Source organism: Lampetra planeri, chromosome 18 (assembly GCF_965212315.1).
Source record: "Lampetra planeri chromosome 18, kcLamPlan1.2.h2, whole genome shotgun sequence".
Lineage (NCBI taxonomy): Eukaryota > Metazoa > Chordata > Hyperoartia > Petromyzontiformes > Petromyzontidae > Lampetra > Lampetra planeri.
Window position 1 is genome coordinate 10,803,411 of NC_136124.1, and position 17,325 is coordinate 10,820,735.

At 56.5% G+C, this 17,325-nt stretch overlaps 1 protein-coding gene across 1 annotated transcript in view; it reads right to left on the reverse strand.

Annotated features, from left to right (window-relative positions):
• The window catches only part of LOC144723641 (uncharacterized), a 50,056-nt gene that overhangs the window by 15,637 nt on the left and 17,094 nt on the right, over positions 1 to 17,325 (reverse strand). The window contains exon 7 of the mRNA XM_078602524.1: positions 392 to 17,284. Coding sequence (XP_078458650.1) covers positions 392 to 17,284 — 16,893 coding nt within the window. The remainder of the gene's footprint in view (positions 1 to 391; positions 17,285 to 17,325) is intronic.

Below are 17,325 nucleotides of genomic sequence, written 5' to 3' on the forward strand. Positions count from 1 at the left end.
ATTCACGAGCATCTCCGGAACTATTCCTCACAAATACTGCAACACGTTTAACCTTGGATGGAAAACGTAAAACATCACGGGCAAAAGCTAAACTATAAAACTCAACTATTTTTATTTTAACCAGGTGAGGCCCACTGAGCTAATACCGCTCTAATTCAAAATCGCCCTGGCCACAAATCATAGCTCAACGAAGTGGCTTATCATCACGTGGGAATGAATATCAGCCAAAGCCAAATGCGTGATGTTGTTTCTAATTGTGGAGGGAAAAAGCGGACCGCGGGGAGAACAGGCAAACTCCAAATATACAGCAGGCGTCAGGGGTTGGGATTGAACCCATATCCTCCTGCACACCGGGCGAGGTAGTTAACATCCGGACACTCGGGCGGCGTGCCTGCGCAGGAGCTCCTCCGACGCCGTTGGGGGCCGCGTCGCCCGCTCGGAGGGGGAACCGTCGTCCAGCGCGCGCAGCATGGCGTCCGTCTCGCCCAGGCCGTAGTTGAGTTTCGCCTCGGCCAGCTCGACGCTGAGCGGCCGACGGCTGCCGCCCCCCGCCGAGAGCAGCGTGGCCAGCACCATCTTCCGCTCGTGCCTCAGTTCCTCCAGCTCCATGGCTCGCGCCGCCATCTCATCGTCACCCCCGTCGCCGCCCGCCGGCTTCCCGCAGGCCACGTCCACCCCCCGTGTCGCCAGCCCTTCGGCCCTGCCTTCCGTCCTCTCCGCTGTTGCCGATTGATTGTCTTGGTGGTGGTGCTGCTGCTGCTGCTGCTGATGGTGGTTGCGTTGGTCGGTGCTCGATGTCGTCTGGTGTGTCGCATCGCGTTCAAGCGCAGTGTCAATCTTCCCTGCGGTTGGCTGACTGGACGGATTGTCGTCGGGCACGTTTAACTTCTGGACGGATTTGTTGGTAGATTTGGAGGACGGGGACTGCGAGATTTCGAATCCTGGACTTGATCCTACGTTGTCACGGCCAGTTCTCGACCACGTGAGCTCTGTGTTCACGAGTCGCGGTTCTTCACCGGCTGACAGAGGCACCCTCTGAATGGGACTTGGTGAATCGGAGGAGCGCGTCTCTTGTTTGTGACAAGTTAAAATGACAGGGCTTGCAGAATCACCTTCCGGTTGCGCAAGCTTGTCTTCGCCGCCAGAGTGCCGAGAAACTGGTGTCCAGATCACCCAACGTGGCTCGCCTGAATCAACACGAATTGTCGCATCAGCGTTGGCACCTAAAGCTGACCCGACTGTGACCTTTGTTGCCAACGAAAGCTCGCTGAGGTGCAACGAAGTCTCGTGGGGAACGGGCTTTCCTAGAGCCTCTTCTTCAACATTTTCAGCAAGGTACACTTTCGCAATCATGGTATTCGCATCATCATCATCCGGCGACTGTGCCGGCCCTGCTAGCCGGCTCGCCTGGATGCCCGACCAACCGTGGAACTTGTCGTGCTGTGGCAGGTCTGACGGTAACGGGCTGAATGATTCGGCTCTGCTCGCGCCGCCCCCTTCCACGGCGTCTGTGGCCTCGTGCTCCTGCGGTGGAGAGGCGCCGATTGGCCGAGCGTTGAGGAGCTCGTCGGTGTCGCAAGACCCCGTGGAAAGAACACTTTCAGCCATCCTCTCCGCCACCTCGTCTGGCGGCCGCGGCGGGATGGCGAGCGGTGGTGCCCCACCGTGACGACGCATTCGACCCGGCTCTCCGTCGACGGCGGCAGCAGCCGAAGAGCGTCCGTCACCCGCTGCAGGAAATTCGAGCCGCGCTTCGAAGCCGCCGTCTTCTACTCCGACTTCCGTCCTCGTCACCTGCGACTCCTCCCGCTCCAGATCAAATGCGTCCGGCTGACAAACGCGGCCCGTGCATCGGCGGGCGTTGCGGGCAGGCCTGCCGTCGATGTCGTGGCTCAACGCGTCCCATTCGGTCTCATCATTGGGCGAAGCAGATTTACCGCGCGATGAAGACTGCCTCGGCTCTCGGCCTGACGAAACACGCTCGGTCAGCGACACGTCGGGCTCGCTCTGCCTCCTCTGCCGGCGTGGATCCGCCGCGAGTGCGGCCGCGGAGCCGTCGGTCTCCCCGGGGTTCCCTGGTCCCTGCCGCTCTCGAGAAACCGGGCAGCCCCGCTGGTTTGCGCTGACCACCAAGATGGGTGACGTGGCGCGGTCGACGAGGACTTTGGTTGCGATGGCATCTGCATGCGTCCACGTGCGGAGGTCGGGCACCTGCACGTTTTCCGCCACTCCCCTCGCGGGCGTTCGTGGGCGGCTCACCCAGTCCCGGCCTCGCACGCTGAAGGTCGTGGGGTCACGGGGCTCTGCTGCCGCGTCCGATCCGGTCACCTTGATGACGACACTGAAGGTTTGGTTCTGAGACGTCTCGGCGAGCATCAGCTGCCGGTCCCCCACATACATGCTGCTGCTGCCGCTACCACCACCACCGTCTCCATGACTGCCAAGCGAAGTGCACTTGTCCGTCTGTGTACTGACATCCTCGTGAGTTGTCGTGCCAGCGTCGCTCGCTCTCGGTGGGCGACGGAGAGACGAGGCGTCAGCAGAATTCACCACTAACTCGGACGGGCTGAACAGGGGTGACTGAAGGCCAATGTTGCCCAGAAGTTGAGTGGTGTTGATCAGAAGCTGTGACAGGTGGAGAGATAAATTGTGAAGGCTTCTCCACTGATGGCGGCCCAGGAGTTCGGCAGATGGCAGAGTTGATGGCCCGCTCTCCCGACCTCCTCCCGATCCGACGTCGGTGACGCCAGCGCCGGCGATCCTCGTCTGCGTGCACCTCTCCACCGTGACGACGAAGTCCGAGGTCCCAGCATCCGCTGCCGGCGTCACCGCGTCGGTCGACGACCCGCCATGCCGTGATGGTGCGGTGAGGTCGTAGAACCCGTAGCGAGACGTGTGCTTGCGGCGGCCACGATCGTTGGGCAACTCGTCGTGGCTGCAAAGCCGCGAAGAGGCGCCGTCCGAGCTCCCCTCGTCACCGCTCCCGAAGGTTTTCAGCAGTTCCCGGGAAATCTCCCCTGAGCCGCAGCTCGTGCTGCCCGCCGAACTGCTCGACGGCTCACCCCGGTTCACGGCGTACGAGCTCAGGTGGGAATCAAAGGGCAGGCCCGCGCCGTTAAGGTCGTTGTCCACACTGGAGCTGCGGTAGCGTTGCACGGCTCCCTCCCCGAGGTCCCGGCCCGCCGCGGTGACCTCCGAGGAGCTGCCGAACAACGCGCGCCTGCGACCGGCGCTGCGCCTTCCGCGCTGCTCCTTTTGCCACCGCTGGCCGAACGGGTTGACGTCGCTCGGCACGAAGGTCACGGCTTGCTGACCGCATTCCTCGCCGAGATCGTCGCCTGCAGAGCTCCGGGCATCGTCAACGCCGCCGCATGAAGCCGCGCCGCCCATGGCCGTTTGGCCGTTTGCGCCGCCGGTTGCTTCCGCGGGCGATTGCTCTTTCACTGGTACCTGACTCTGTGTCATGTGCCCATCTCCTGCTGTCTGACTCGGCGTGGCACTACCTTCAACAAGCTGCTGCTGCTGCTGGTTTCCGTTCTCTCCCTGTGACTCTTGGTTGGGAAGTACCGGGCTCATCTCCTCGAGGCAAGATTCACTTGTCAAACCCACATCTGCCGTAGCATCTGTTTGACAGGACCTTGGCCCCGTGTCGAACTTTGGTTGCGCCTGTTGGCAAAAAGCCTCTGTGCTGCCGTCTTCTTCTTCTTCCGAGGCGCTGGACACCACCGAGTGGAGTCTCGGCTCAAACACTGGCGTCACGATCATCTCGTCCCCACTCTCTGAAAACAAGTACGACCTCCGTTTCGAGTGTTCGCTGCCCGCGGGTGAGCCCACGGACACCTGGGGATACGCCGACAGAAGGTAGTCGAGAGGACGCCCGATGCCCAGCGCTCGTTCGTCGTGTCCATCGGGCAGAATGCAGCACCTGGATGCCTCGGCAGATCTCGGTCTGGAGCTCTTGGTAAAGAATTTCCCTTTGCCCTTTGCGTCGGCTGACCTCGGTCGCTGTTTCAGCACTGAAGGCGGCTTCGACTCGTCCCGATGCCTCTTGCCAAATCTCGGATGCTCCATCGCAGTGTCATATGGCACGCGAGCCGCAGCGATGGGCGCGGCGGTTTCACGGTCGCCGCCGGCCCGGCCCGCGTGGCCCGCGAGCACCGCGTCTGCGCGCGGCTGTGCCACCGGCGACCGCTCCCCGTGGGAGGGCCTGTGGTGAGGCCCGGAGAACGGCCTTCTCCTGTGGACTTGCGGCTCCTCCCTGGCCTCCTCGCTGGACGATGTCGACTCGGAGGCGCGGTGCCACCTCGCCTGCTTTACGGGCGAGGCCGTGCCACCAGCATCATCGTCCAGAAGACGGTGGCATCCCACCGACGGCCCCCGCACCCCTCCATCGTTCTCGCTGCTTTCTGCGGAGAGGAGGCCACCGCTTCGGCTCGCCGCTGAGCTCCGCGTGGTCTGGCTGCCCGAGTCTCCGCCTGCCGCACACCCTTCAGGGCGGGGGCCCCCAACTTCGACCGTCGAAGCGCCCGCATTCGCTCCCTCACCACCGCCGCCGGCGGCTCTCACGACGGAAGCGGGACCGGCGCCGCCCGCATTCGCCGCGACGTCTTCCGGCGCGCTGACCAAATCAGGGACCATCTCGACGTCGATCGACGAGTCGACCGTCACACTGCGGCTGCTTGACAACTGCCCGCCCATCCGGCGTGGGAGGGAAAGGGAGGAGCTGCATCCTTCGTCATCTTCCTCCTTCCTGGCCGGGCTTTCATCACGGTCGATGGCCCTCCCCTGGTGGTGCCCGATGGCCTGCTCCAGTAGGTGGCGCAGCTGCTCTTGCTTGGCGGGCGTGAGCTCCCCTGAGGACGACGCGAAGTCCTCGTCCCGCGGGTCCGCCATGATGTCGAGCCGCCGTTCGGCCTTGGGGCCTCGGTGCTCTTCTTCACCAGCGGCGTCTTCGGCAGGATCTTCGGCAGCGCAAGACCGTGTAGCCGTGGCCGGCGTGAACGTGAACGACGACGCTTGCGTGGAGATCGTCGCCGCGTCCGAGCTCCATTCCGTCGCAAGTGTCCGAGCGGGGCCGTCGCTCAACGCCAACGTTGTTTCCTCGTCTCTTGGATGAACGTGCAGAATTTCCCCCAGCTCTTGCTTCACATCGGTGCATTGCTGATCCGCACGCTCTGAGCTCGTGATGATGGATTCCATCAAGACACCTCGAGTTCCTTTGAAGGGCAACATCTCTTGCTGCCTCTCCCCATTAGCATTAGCCTCTGCTTCGGGATCTGACAATGGCTGCTGTCGGGCTGTGTTGATGGATTGATCATCGGCCTCCTGCACTCTCTCCAAGGCTGATTCCTCTGGAGAAATGTTAATTGTACGACACTGCTCTTGTTTTGCCATCGGTGAAAGGTGTGGACTCGCAGGCTTGACCCCGCCATCTGTAAACACAAAGGCCGATCCAGGACCCCCGTCGGAAGCAGCATTAAACTTTTCATCCGCCTGCACTGCAACACCATCGGGGGCACGGCCACCCTGAGCTTCATCGCTGAACGCCAGAGCAGACGTTTCCCCCTCTCTGAGACCACCGTCATCCTTGCCGTCGATTCCTGCAGGCCCTTGCGATGGAATGGCGGTGTCGTTTCTGCTACCGCTGCCATCTGCATCGTCAACAGCACCGACCAAGCTTCTGACCACTTCGGTGATCTCTACCAGCTGCACTGCGTCTGGTCGCGATTGAGCTTCACTGGACGGTGGACGATCTGAATCTGCCCCGGCCACATAAACGACAAGCTCTTCCGTTCTCTGCTGCTGCCCTTCGCCGACGTGAACCTCGGCATTCTCAAACGGAAAACAGAGTTCTCCTGCGACCGCTTCACACCCGCAACTCGCGGTTTCACCGTCGGCACTGTCATCGCAAATTATCAAACTATCTTCACTCTTCTCGGGAGACAAGGGCGGGTTCTTTGGAAGCGCGTCAACATTTTCGCCGCTCGGCAAGTTGTCCACTGGCGTAACTTCCCCACCCGCATCGGGACTTTTATCGCCGGGGTCCTCGGAGCCTGGGACTTGTCGTGAGAACTGGACTCCTTCCTGCTGGTCCACCGAGACCGGCGATGGTAAATGCTGGGCCCCTCGCGCTTCAGCGGTGCCGATCGTTGCCACGTTTTCCTGCCGACGGGATTCACAGCTGACGTAGCGGTGGCCGTCTGCGCCGGTGAAATCTGCACGATGTACGTTTTCGCCTCCTGCAGAATTCTGCTTTTGGCTACATTCAAGATCTCCACCAGCGACTTCGTGGGGCTTGGGAATGCGGGGAGTGTCGTCTTTGAGGCCGCTCAAATTAAGAGCTTGCACTGAAGATGTCGAGGTCGCATCATCTTCTGTTCCATCCAATACATTCTCATCTTCACTACCCTGAGGTTGGAGCAGGCTGAGGTCCAGTGAGAAGCTTGATTTATCAACATGCCCTTCACTGACGCCATCATGAAATTGTGCTGCTTCTGTGTGAATTTGCTCAGAAAAATCAGTGCAGTATTCCACATGGAGATCCATCTCCGATGGGTGCCTTGCTTCGCGATGGGAAAATCCAAAATCTGATCCGGCTGTGCTATCTAGGTCATCTTCCCCATCGTATGGATATTCAATAACTTCCACCGAATTATCACGCTTAAGTTCGACGCGCTCTGAAGAAATGCACTTTTCACTCTCTGCTGAGTAAATGTGCTGCGTTTCTACACCGACAGTCACGGTCTGAGTATCTACCCCTTCGTCCAAGAACTCGGCGCTGCCCTCCGTGCCAACAACGGCAACAGAGCCCTCCTCCTCTTCCTCTTCGGGCCTCAGTCTTTTATCGTCGCCTGAGAAGTCCGTCCCTTTGGCCCTTTTACTCGCGAGGACCGCGTCGCCGACGACTCTCGCACTGTCTACTTCCTCAGCGCCGTCGTCAAACGAGATTCTCGGCATCCCAAACATGGCATGGAAAGCTTTCTTGAAGGCGGCCGTCATCGCCGGCGAGAGTCTCTCGTCCAGAAAATCGCTTGCCCCCGCCGCCTCCGCCTCCTCCTCTCGTTCGCTGGCCCCGTCGCCACCCGCCGCCGTCGAGGACGCCGTGTGAAAGGAATCCACCGAGTATTCGGAACCTCTCGGCGTGTCTTCCTCGTCTCCGCTCACCGCCGCGAACCCGTGTCCATGGTCGCCCTCTTCTGCGAGGTCGTACCCCGCGGCGAACGCGTGACGTCTGCCCCGGAGGTCACTCGCGGACGACAACGAAAGCCCGCAGTCGTCGTTCAGGTCGAACGAGCACTGGGAAAAAAGGGGGCTGGCTGCATAGTCTTCTTCGTAGCCGCCACCGCCATCTCCGTCCATGCCGTCCGCCATGTACTCGAATTCCTCCGGCACCGTCTGCAGACTGCGCTCCCAAACGCCGTCCCCCGCGGCTGCGCTGGAGGCCACCTGCGGCTCGTGCATGGAGGGGGCCTTTTTGAGCACCCCCCTCGCGACGACGTGCGGCAGCTCTGTCGCAACGCTCGTCCCTTTGCGGGGATCGTCGAAGCGGGTGCAATAAACGCCACGAGGCTCGGGTGAAACCGCGACAACGTAGATGCTGCACTCGGGTTGTTTGGTGCTGTCGAGCGGCAACACTTCCGGGCCGACCGCGGGCAGCGACAGTTTTTGATCCAGATGTCTCGATTCCTCGTCCTCGCCTCCGTCCTTTGACCCATGTTTGTGTTCGCCGGTGCCAATGAGGGCTCGGTGAGGCCCACATTCCGGGCTCTCCAGCAGCGTTTCAGACGAGGTGTACCCGCTGTCCTTACGGCTCTGCGTTGTCTCCAGCTTGTGATGGACAGCAAGGTGGTACCGAGCCTTCCTCGACGACTGCGAGCTCTTGCCAACCTTTGCTTCAACGTCCGTCCGATGATCCACGCGCCCACTTTGGTCACTTTGCATCTCGGTGCTCCCCACACCGATCACACCGAACTCATCGCAGACTCCACTGTCCTCGTGAGGCGATGGTAGCTGTGCATTCACGGTCAAGCCCGAAAAACTCCCTGGCCTCCCCGCTTCCCGCCGTGATGAGGCAGGCGCCTCAATGTGGATGGTAATTTCAACGGGGGATTGTGTTTTGCCTTCGGGAGGAGCAGGTGAGCAAATGTTTGTGATCTCAGGCTGAGGTCGGGTTGCAGACTGTCGCGCAAACGCGGTCTCCGGGTCGGACGTCGCTCTCATCGCAGTCCCACCCTGGACCACTATTTCCCCACGCTCTTCGACCCCCGTGTTCTCACACTCGGCGGCGAGCATGAGTGCCGAGCGTGCGTGTGACTCATCGTCCGTTGCTGCATTTTCTTTCACGACGGTGGTGAAAATGACCCGGCCTTTCTCATCGCCAGGAGCGAGCAGCTCAGCTTCCCCATTGCCTTCAGCGGTAAGTTCCAGGCTGACGCCGTGCACAGCACCGCGGTTCTGTGATTGGCATTCTGGTGAAAGCGCTACTGAAAGCCCAAGAGATTGTGTTTTGCCTTCAGAAGGAGCAGGCGGATGACCCGCAGCGCTCTCGGACTGAAGCAGGACGGTGACAGATTCTGCGTGGTGGATTGAAGAAACACCCTCCAGGTCGGGCATCACTCTCGTCGCCGTCCCGTGCTGGATCACTATTTCCTCACACTCCTTAACCTCTGCGTTCTCACACTCGGTCGCGTACACGAGTATCAGGCGCGCGCCTCGCTCACCATCTGCCGCTACATTTGCTTCTGCGGTGAAGCCGACTCGAGCCTCGCCGCCGGCGAGCGGCTCTGCTTCTTCGTTTCCAGCAATGGCGTCTACAGTCAGACTGACCGCAACGTCGCCATCTCGCGTTCGATGCGCCGATGAACGCGGCGCGGAAAGCCCAAGAGAATCTGTCTGCGGCGGTAGCCCGCCGCACTCTACACCGTAGCCATGATTGCCACGCGCCGTCTCACGATTGTTCACATCACCGATTGCTGTTGTGCCATCGCCAAACACCTCTACGCCAATGCCAACATTCGCCTTCGCGTTTTCGTCATCCTCCATTGCACCTTCCGATGATGGAACCTTTGCTCTTTCCGCCGAATGAGAATCTGGTGCTGGGGATACACTGCAGTGGGGCTGGCAGGTTTCAACTGGGTGGGTCTGAGATTGTGGGTTGTCGAAATGAAGATCATTGTTTTGGTAGTTCTGAAGTCCTTCAGATGCCTCAGGGTCTTCCGTTAACATTATCCCAGAATCCTCATCGCTACGGTGTTCCGCATGTTGTTCTGAATATACTGTTTCCACAGCAGTATTAAATAGCTTCTCCTTGTCAGCTGATTCGTGAGCAGGTTTCACTGAGACAGCATCAATTGGTGATTCCTCTTTTATTATCTCTTCATCTTCTGTTACAGCTGCTACAAATGACACACACCCTACCAGTGATGAAATTAGCTCACGATGCAGGTTCTGGTAGTTCTGAAGAACTTCGGATGCCTCACGTTGAGGAATACTGTCCAATTCGGAAAGTGCACCATGAACAGAAAGGTCATCCTCTGTCCGAACCATCCCAGTGTCTTTATCTTTATGAGCGGTGAGATGTTCTGAACGTGTGGTTACGCTATCCATGTCTACATCAGCTGTTGCCACCTCAATGTCTGATGTCTCACTTGCTTCTGCTATACCTGCCATGGCCGATAACAAAGAAGCCGTTTTTTCATAAGGAGCAACTGCAAGAAGTTGAGGTTCATCTGATTGAGATTCATCTGATTGAGATGTCAGAAAAATTCTTAGAGGCTCTTCCTGAAGTTGGGGGATGCCGGTGTCAAGGCCAAGGCTTTTCTTGACATCGGTGTCTTCCGCTGTCCCAAGTTGTGTGGCATCGTCTGTTAGCGTTATCACGTTCCTCCTAACAACAACAAGGTCTTCTGTGAACACAGTTCGAGAATCCTCATCGCCATGGTGTTCTGCGTGTTGTTCTGAATATACTGCTTCCACGGTAGTATTATATGTTTTCTCCTCGTCTGCTGATTCATGAGTGTGCTTCACTGAGACAAAATGAGTTGCCGATTCCTTTTTCATAATCTCTTCATCTTCTGTTGCAGAATCTACAAATGATACAAATGACACACGCCCTACTGGTGAAAAAATTAGCTCACGATTTTCGTTCTGGTAGTTCTCAAGTCCTTCAGATGTCTCACGTTGAGGAATACTGTGTGATTTTGAAAGTACAGCATGAGCACGAATTTCATCCTCTGTCTGAACCATCCCAATGTCTTCATCTTTATCAGCGGTGAGATGTTCTGAATGCGTCGTTTCTGTGTCCACGTCTATATCAGCTGTTGCCACCTCCATCTTTAATGTATCACTTGCTTCTGCTACACCTATGGTGGTATCCGTGACGTCTTCTTTTGAAGCAGCGTTTTCTTTCAAAGCTTCTGTCGTGGCTGCTAAAGACAGAAAATATGTTTCCTTCGAAGTAGCAGCTGCAAGCAGTTGCGAGTCATCTGATTGAGATGTCGGGCAAATTCCAAGGGGCTCTTCCAGAAGTTGGGGGCTGCCTGTGTCAAGGCCAAGGCTTTGGTTGAAATTAGTGTATTCCGTGGTGACATCATCTGTTTGTGTTATCACGTTGCTCCCAACAACATGGTCTTCTGTTAACGTCCCAGAATCCTCATCACTATGGTTTTCAGCGTGTTGTTCTGAATATACTGTTCCCACATAATCAATTTGTGGTTCCTCTTTCATAATCTCTTGTATATTCTCTTTATCTTCTGTTGCAGATAATGAATACATTAGCTCCTGATCTCCATTCTTGTAGTTCTGAAGTTCTTCGGATGTCTCACATTGAGGAATACTGTCACATTCTGAAAGTGCATCATTTGCAAGAATGTCATCCTCTGTCCGAATCATCCCAGCATCTTCATCTTTATCAGTGGTAAGATGTTCTGAACGTATGGTTGCGCTGCCCATGTCTACATCAGCTGTTACCACCTCAATGTCTGATGTCTCACTTGCTTCTGCTACACCTACAGTGGTAGAGGTCACGTCTTCTTTTGAAGCATAATTTTCTTTTAAAGCTTTTGTCATAGCTGCTAAAGACAGAGAATGCGTTTCTTCAGAAGTATCAGCTGCAAGCAGTTGAGATCCATCTGATTGAGAAGTCGAGCATATTCCAAAGGGCTCTATCTGAAGTTGGGGGTTGCCTGTGTCAAGACCAATGCTTTGGTTGAAATTGGTGTCATCTGTTGTCCCAAGTTGCGTTGCATCGTCTATTTTTGTTATCACGTTCCTACCAACAACATGGTCTTCCGTTAAGACCGCCCCAGAATCCTCATCGCTACGGTGTTCTGCGTGTTGTTCTACAGCAGTATTAAATATCTTCTCCTTGTCAGTTGATTTGTGAACATGTTTCACTGAGACAGCATAAATGAGTGGTTCCTCTTTAATTTTCTCTTCATCTTCTGTTGCAGATGCTACAAATGATACACATCCTGCCGGTGCTGAATTTGGCTCACGATTTTGGTTCTGGTAGTTGTGAAATCCTTCGGATGCCTCATGTTGAGAAATACTGTCTGATTCTGAAAATGAACCATTAGCAGGAATGTCATCCTCTGTCGGAACCGTGCCAGCATCTTCATCTTGATCAGCAGTGAGATGTTCTGACCGTGTCGTTACTGTGTCCACGTCTACATCTGCTATTACCACCTCCGTGTCTGATATCTCACTTGCTTCTGCCACACCTACGGTGGTAGCCATGACATGTTCTTTTGAAGTGTCATTTTCCTTTAAAGCTTCTGCCATAGCTGCTAAAGACAGAGGAGGCATTTCTTCAGAAGTAGCAACTGCAAGCAGTTGAGATTCATCTGATTGAGATGTCGGCCAAATTCCAAGGGGCTCTTCCTGAAGTTGGGGGCTGCCTGTGTCAAGGTCAAGACTTTGTTTGACATCAGTGTCTTCCGCTGTTTCAAGTTGCGCATCGTCATCTGTTTGTGCTATCATGTTGCTCCCAACAACAGGGTATTCCATTAACACCTTTCCAGAATCCTCATCGCTTCGGTGTTCTGCGTGATGTTCTGAATGAACTGGCGCTGAGCCAGTGTCACATACGCCCTCCTCATCTGCCGGTTCGTGAGCGTGTTTAACTGAAGCTGACTCAGTTGGTGGTTCCTCTTCTACAGTATCATTTATTTTCTCTCCATCTTCCATCGCGCATTCTAAAGGTGACACGCGGCCTACTCGCAAGGAAACAAGCTCGCGAATCTGCGAGTTATCCGCGTGACATGAGCTGACGAATTCCGTTGATAATGAAGCATTCGTCAATTCGAGACCCGACCTCTGTCCCGAGTTAATTTCTCCCTTCGCCTTCTGGTCGGCAACGTCCGCTTCTGTTACCGCACGGGCGTGGACGAGCACTTCACCTACTGGACCTGACGCCGGGAGCTCACCTCCGTTGGCTTCAATTCGTCGCAATATAGCCGATTCCTCGCCGATACCCAAATCACACGCGATCACTTGCTCAGATGTTGCTTTGGTTTCTTGTTCCGTTGCACCAGCGTCGATTGGGGCCTCCTCATCATGCACAACCCTCGTCTCGGATTTCAGAGACGAGTCTTGCGAATCGCCAGGTTCACGTAGCTGGCATTCACTCTCGCGGCACGTGTAGATGTAAAGAGTTTGTGGCAGAGACATTTGCTTATTTGCGACATCTCGTGCTCCCGCACCAGTGACATCTGTAACACCCTCTGTTGACGCCAGCCTGCCGTGATCATCTTTAAGAGTTCCTCGATCCTTCAGACGAATCATCCCTGAGACACCACCCGAAGCATCGTCAACCTCCCCCTTTGCCACTTTAGCTTCCTCTACTGCAGCGGCCTCACTGAGAATTTCTCCAGAGAAGGGCGTGTGTGTGTCTCTATCGGCGGGTGTGTGTCCACCAATGCAACTTTCTTTACGTCCTTGGCAGCTCGTATCGAACCCCATGCACGGAGTGGTGTCGTGCGATTCCTCCTCTGTAATGGCATCACTATCGATCATTGCCGCCGATGAAACTGCTTCCGAGTCTTCTCCGTCTTCCATCGCCTTTTCCGAAAGTGCAGCGTGACGCACGAGATTGATAATTCCTGAGACGCCACCCACATCATCGTGGAACCCATCCTCTGTCACTTTAGGTCCCTCTACTACTACTGCAGCAGTTTCAACGAGAGATTTCCGAGATAGAAAAGTGTCCGTGTCTTTATAATCATCGGCGTTCAGCTCTGAAGGTATGGCATGGCTGCATTCACCAGGATCAGATTCATTTGCTTGAGGTGCTGCTGTACGGGATGTCTGCACTTCAGCATCACTGCTCTCGTGATGCTCTTGGGAACTCAAATCAAGTCCTGATGGTAGGAAAGCGTGAAGATCCTCTGCGGTCTTCTCATGTGTGATGTCGCATGATGGCTCTGTTGTAATGGTGCCACCAACAGTAATTTCCTCTGATGGAACTGCTGCTACTGCTGGGTCTTCAAAGCCACCCATTGCCCCTTCTAAGGGAACATTGTGTCCAATGTCTGAGACGTCGGAGTCAAGGGTTCGTGTTGTGTTATCGCGGGCAGAGACAATCTCAGGAGATCTTGGCTGAAATTGTGGGACACCTAAATCAAGAGCAAATCTCCGGTTGTTCTGAACATCCTCTGCTTCCAATGCTGGCAGATCAAAACTCCCTGCAGCTTGTGTGTCACTAATGCTGCTTTCCGTGGTGTCCACTTTATCTGATGACGCATTCGAAGTCTCATCGAGCTCAGGCAGACTGCGCAGAAGGGCAACCTCTTTAAATTCACTGCCGACCGCAATTGATTTATTGTCCAAAACTGCTTCCTCAACCTCAGGGTTAGCGATTTCCACGTGTATGTTTCTCTCTGCATCGTAATGAGTATTACTCATCTCATCACGCTGCATGCTACACTGCCCTTCACTAATTCCTACAGGACTGTTGGGCAGAACGTTTATATCATCTCGACCAGTTTCTTGCATGGCAACATCCTCAGCCACACCCTGATAACTATTCGTAACACATTCCTGGCCAGACAACGATAGCTCTTGGCCTACGGTCACATCTGAACTGATTATAAACCCTCCAGCTTCTTCGCCGAGCTTGATTAGTTCACTTTCGATTTCAGTGCAGAGTGGTGCTCTGCTTTCGGAAGGATCCTGAGAATTTAAATTGCTCTCGGCCTGTGAAGGGTTGTCAACAGATCGTATGCGATGAGTTGGGGAAACACCTCCGAGGTCAGAGCCTGCCACCTGGACATCTGTCACGTCTCCTCGAGGTGTAACGTTTTGCTCAGGATCCAGGCAAAACACAGATTTGCTTCCAGGTGAAGGTACGCACGTTCGCAATTCACTCGGATGGTCTGGGCCGACGTCTCCTGAATCTGTGAGATTACTCAACTCAGGTGAACACTTTAAGTCTCCGTGAGCTTCCTCACCGGCCTCATCCTGCTGAGCAATCTCTACTTCTGCCACCGAGTGGGTAACAGCAGTATCCGTTTCTTTTACTGCCAGCCCAGCGTCATCACCTCCATCAGACTTACACTGCTGTGGAAGACTCACTTCTGAGACCAGATGCTGATAATTCACCGTCCCCTCTTCCCCTTCTTTTTCTTCTTCACCTTTCGCCATTGCAGTCGACTCTTCTATCACCTCCGCAACAACTGCCGATTCCGGTCTTGGACTATCAGCCTCGGCTATAGTTTCCGAGAGTACAAAACACGCCACTTCAGCAGACCCCAAATCAATTGTTTGTTGCGAAGTTGCAGGAGACGAGTCAATTTCACTCAATTCTTTGGGAGATATGTTGTGGTGGGGAACATCCAAGTCTGCGCTTGGCAGGGCTGTGCTGTCAACTTCTTTCTGGCCCGGTCTCACCTCTCCTCTCACGGCCACAGCTGAGTCTTCACCTCCTTGTGCTGTCTCATCTGAAGGCGGCGGGATATTCGATGCCCCTTCCCCGTCGTCTGTGAGTACGCTTGATTGATTTGCAGGCAGCACAGCGGCTTCACCAGAGTCCGCATTCAAACGCTGATCGCCCAACCTAGGCCCAGGCTCGTGAACATCTGCTTCCTGTACAGTGACGTTAACTCCTCCTGTTGCAGTATCGCCACCACCTGAAGCAACACACTTGGTAGATTTGTCACTCTCAATCACACCTTGTTCTGCACGCCCTGGCGATGACGTGGCACGTCGGGCACCTGCGTTGGATTCATCGTGTGCCCATTCTGCTGCTTCAACCTCATCTGCCGTCGCGTCGAGGCCAAGTGGAATTTCTCCTTGCAGGCTGTCTTTTGAACTTTCACTACTTCCTGTGCCACCTCCTGGAAGCGCGCCACTCCCTGCTCGAGCAGAACGACAAGCGTCACTTCCTTTAGGTAGGTCTGATTGAGGCATGCTGGTTTCAAGTAAGTCTAACGAAATGGTCTCAGATGACTCGGCAATAGGGCTTTGGTGGTCATGGACCTCAACCGTTACATGTGGTGGGTCGGCGTCGACATCCGCATCTTCTATGGCATCTACGGCAACTGAGATGTCCTCTGCTGAAGCTGGCTCAGAGAGACTGGCCTCAGAGCCTACGGCCGCTACACCTTCACGAGAGCTGCCGTCAGTCTGCCCGTAAAGCACTGAAGGGGATGGCTCAATTATTTCCGACTCCGCAGCATCTGCAGGCAGCTGTCGAACAATTTCAGATTCCGCACATGACGAGCCATCCTCTCCTTCCTTCACACCCACGTCGTCATGGCCATAGAGATGTTGCCGTGCCGCCAAAGCCGGCAAGGAGGGACTTTGAGTGGCTCGATCAGCGACCACGGCGTTATGCTCGCGGTCGCCAAGCGAGCTGGACGGAGGCGTTTGTCCTTCCGTCGGCTTCGGTGTCCAATAAAACTCTGTGGGCACATCTCCGTGCTGTCCGTCGGCACCGTCCCCAGCCAGAGGGGCGTACGGCGAGTGAGGGACTTCAAAATCGACCATCTCCGTGAAGCAGTCCGGAAGGGATGAGGTGCGCACCCGTGGCCCCTCCCGCATCTGGGGCGGCAGCACCGCCCGGCTCGAACGGCGCAGCGAATCCGGCGACAACGGCCCGTCGCTGTCGCTGCCTCTGTCGCACGACCACGAGTGGCGCTCGGCCGCGCACAGGGCGCTCTCCTCTTCGTGCAGCCGCTCCTCTAGCACCCTCAAGTAGGCCGAGGACAGCGAGTCCACCGAGTTGAGGCTGTCGTCGGAGAAATCACATTCGTCGTCGTCGTTGTCGTCGTCCGTGCCGTCGTCAGGTGCCTCCTCGTCCTCCAGAAGGACCGACGATCGGACGTCGCTCTCCAGCGGATCGGCGCTCTGCCACCGCCTCGGCCTCGGTACCAAATCCTCGACGGGGCGGAGGTCTTCTTGGGAAGCACGGGTGTCGCGGAGACTCGACAGCTCCACCAGGGAGATGGCCGCCTTGAGCGCGCACAGCTGTGCTGTGCCGGTGAGCGCGCACGCCGGCTCCATGAGCCGCTCGCTCCTCGCCGGGTCGCGCAGCTCTGTCAGCGACACCGCCGCCGCCATGACGTGCGATCCGGCGACCTTCGCCCCACGGCGGGGCGACGAGGCAATCGGCTCCGCCAGGTTTCCCGTGGACCTTAACTTGGCGAAGGCGTCGGCGCGGGCGGTCGGGCCACGGGACTCGCTGCGACACCCGCCGTCCCACAGCCTGTCCACGCTCTGTGAAAACGGTCGCGGCGGCCTGGCGGGCGACACCCCCACCAGTCGGCCACTTCTCCCCGACGGAGGCTTCCTGTGCAAGGAGGGCCCCGCGGAGGCCTTCCCGTCGCCGCCCCTGCGCTCGCCCGGCAGCAGCTTGCGCGTGTCCCCCTTCTTCTTCCCTTGCGGCTTCTGCTCCGCAAGGTCATCTTTGCTCGGCTCGGAAGCTTTCCCCAAACCACCGGCCCTAAGTGGCTGCGCGGCCCTTTGTTCGCTGGATTTCATCGAGCCCTTCATGGGCCTCATTTTGGGATTGACCGTCGGCACGAGTGGCGCCCTGCCCAGAGCTTCGCACGGGCTCTTTGGCACGCCGTCGGCCGGTGCCTCCGCCTCTCTCTCGCCACGCTCCTTCAAGCTGTGCTCCCGTCCGCCGGACCAGGACTTCGCCACCCGTGAATCTGGCCTTCCCTTGGGGCCGCGGACGGGCGACACCGCTCTCGGGAGGAATTCCTCGGAGCGAGCTTTTCGCGGGAGAGTCGTGAAGTGCGGGCTCGGGCGTGCTGCATCCGGAGGCAACTTCCTCTTCAAATAGCTGTGAGCACAGAGCGGGAAAATAGCAGCACAAAACTGCAC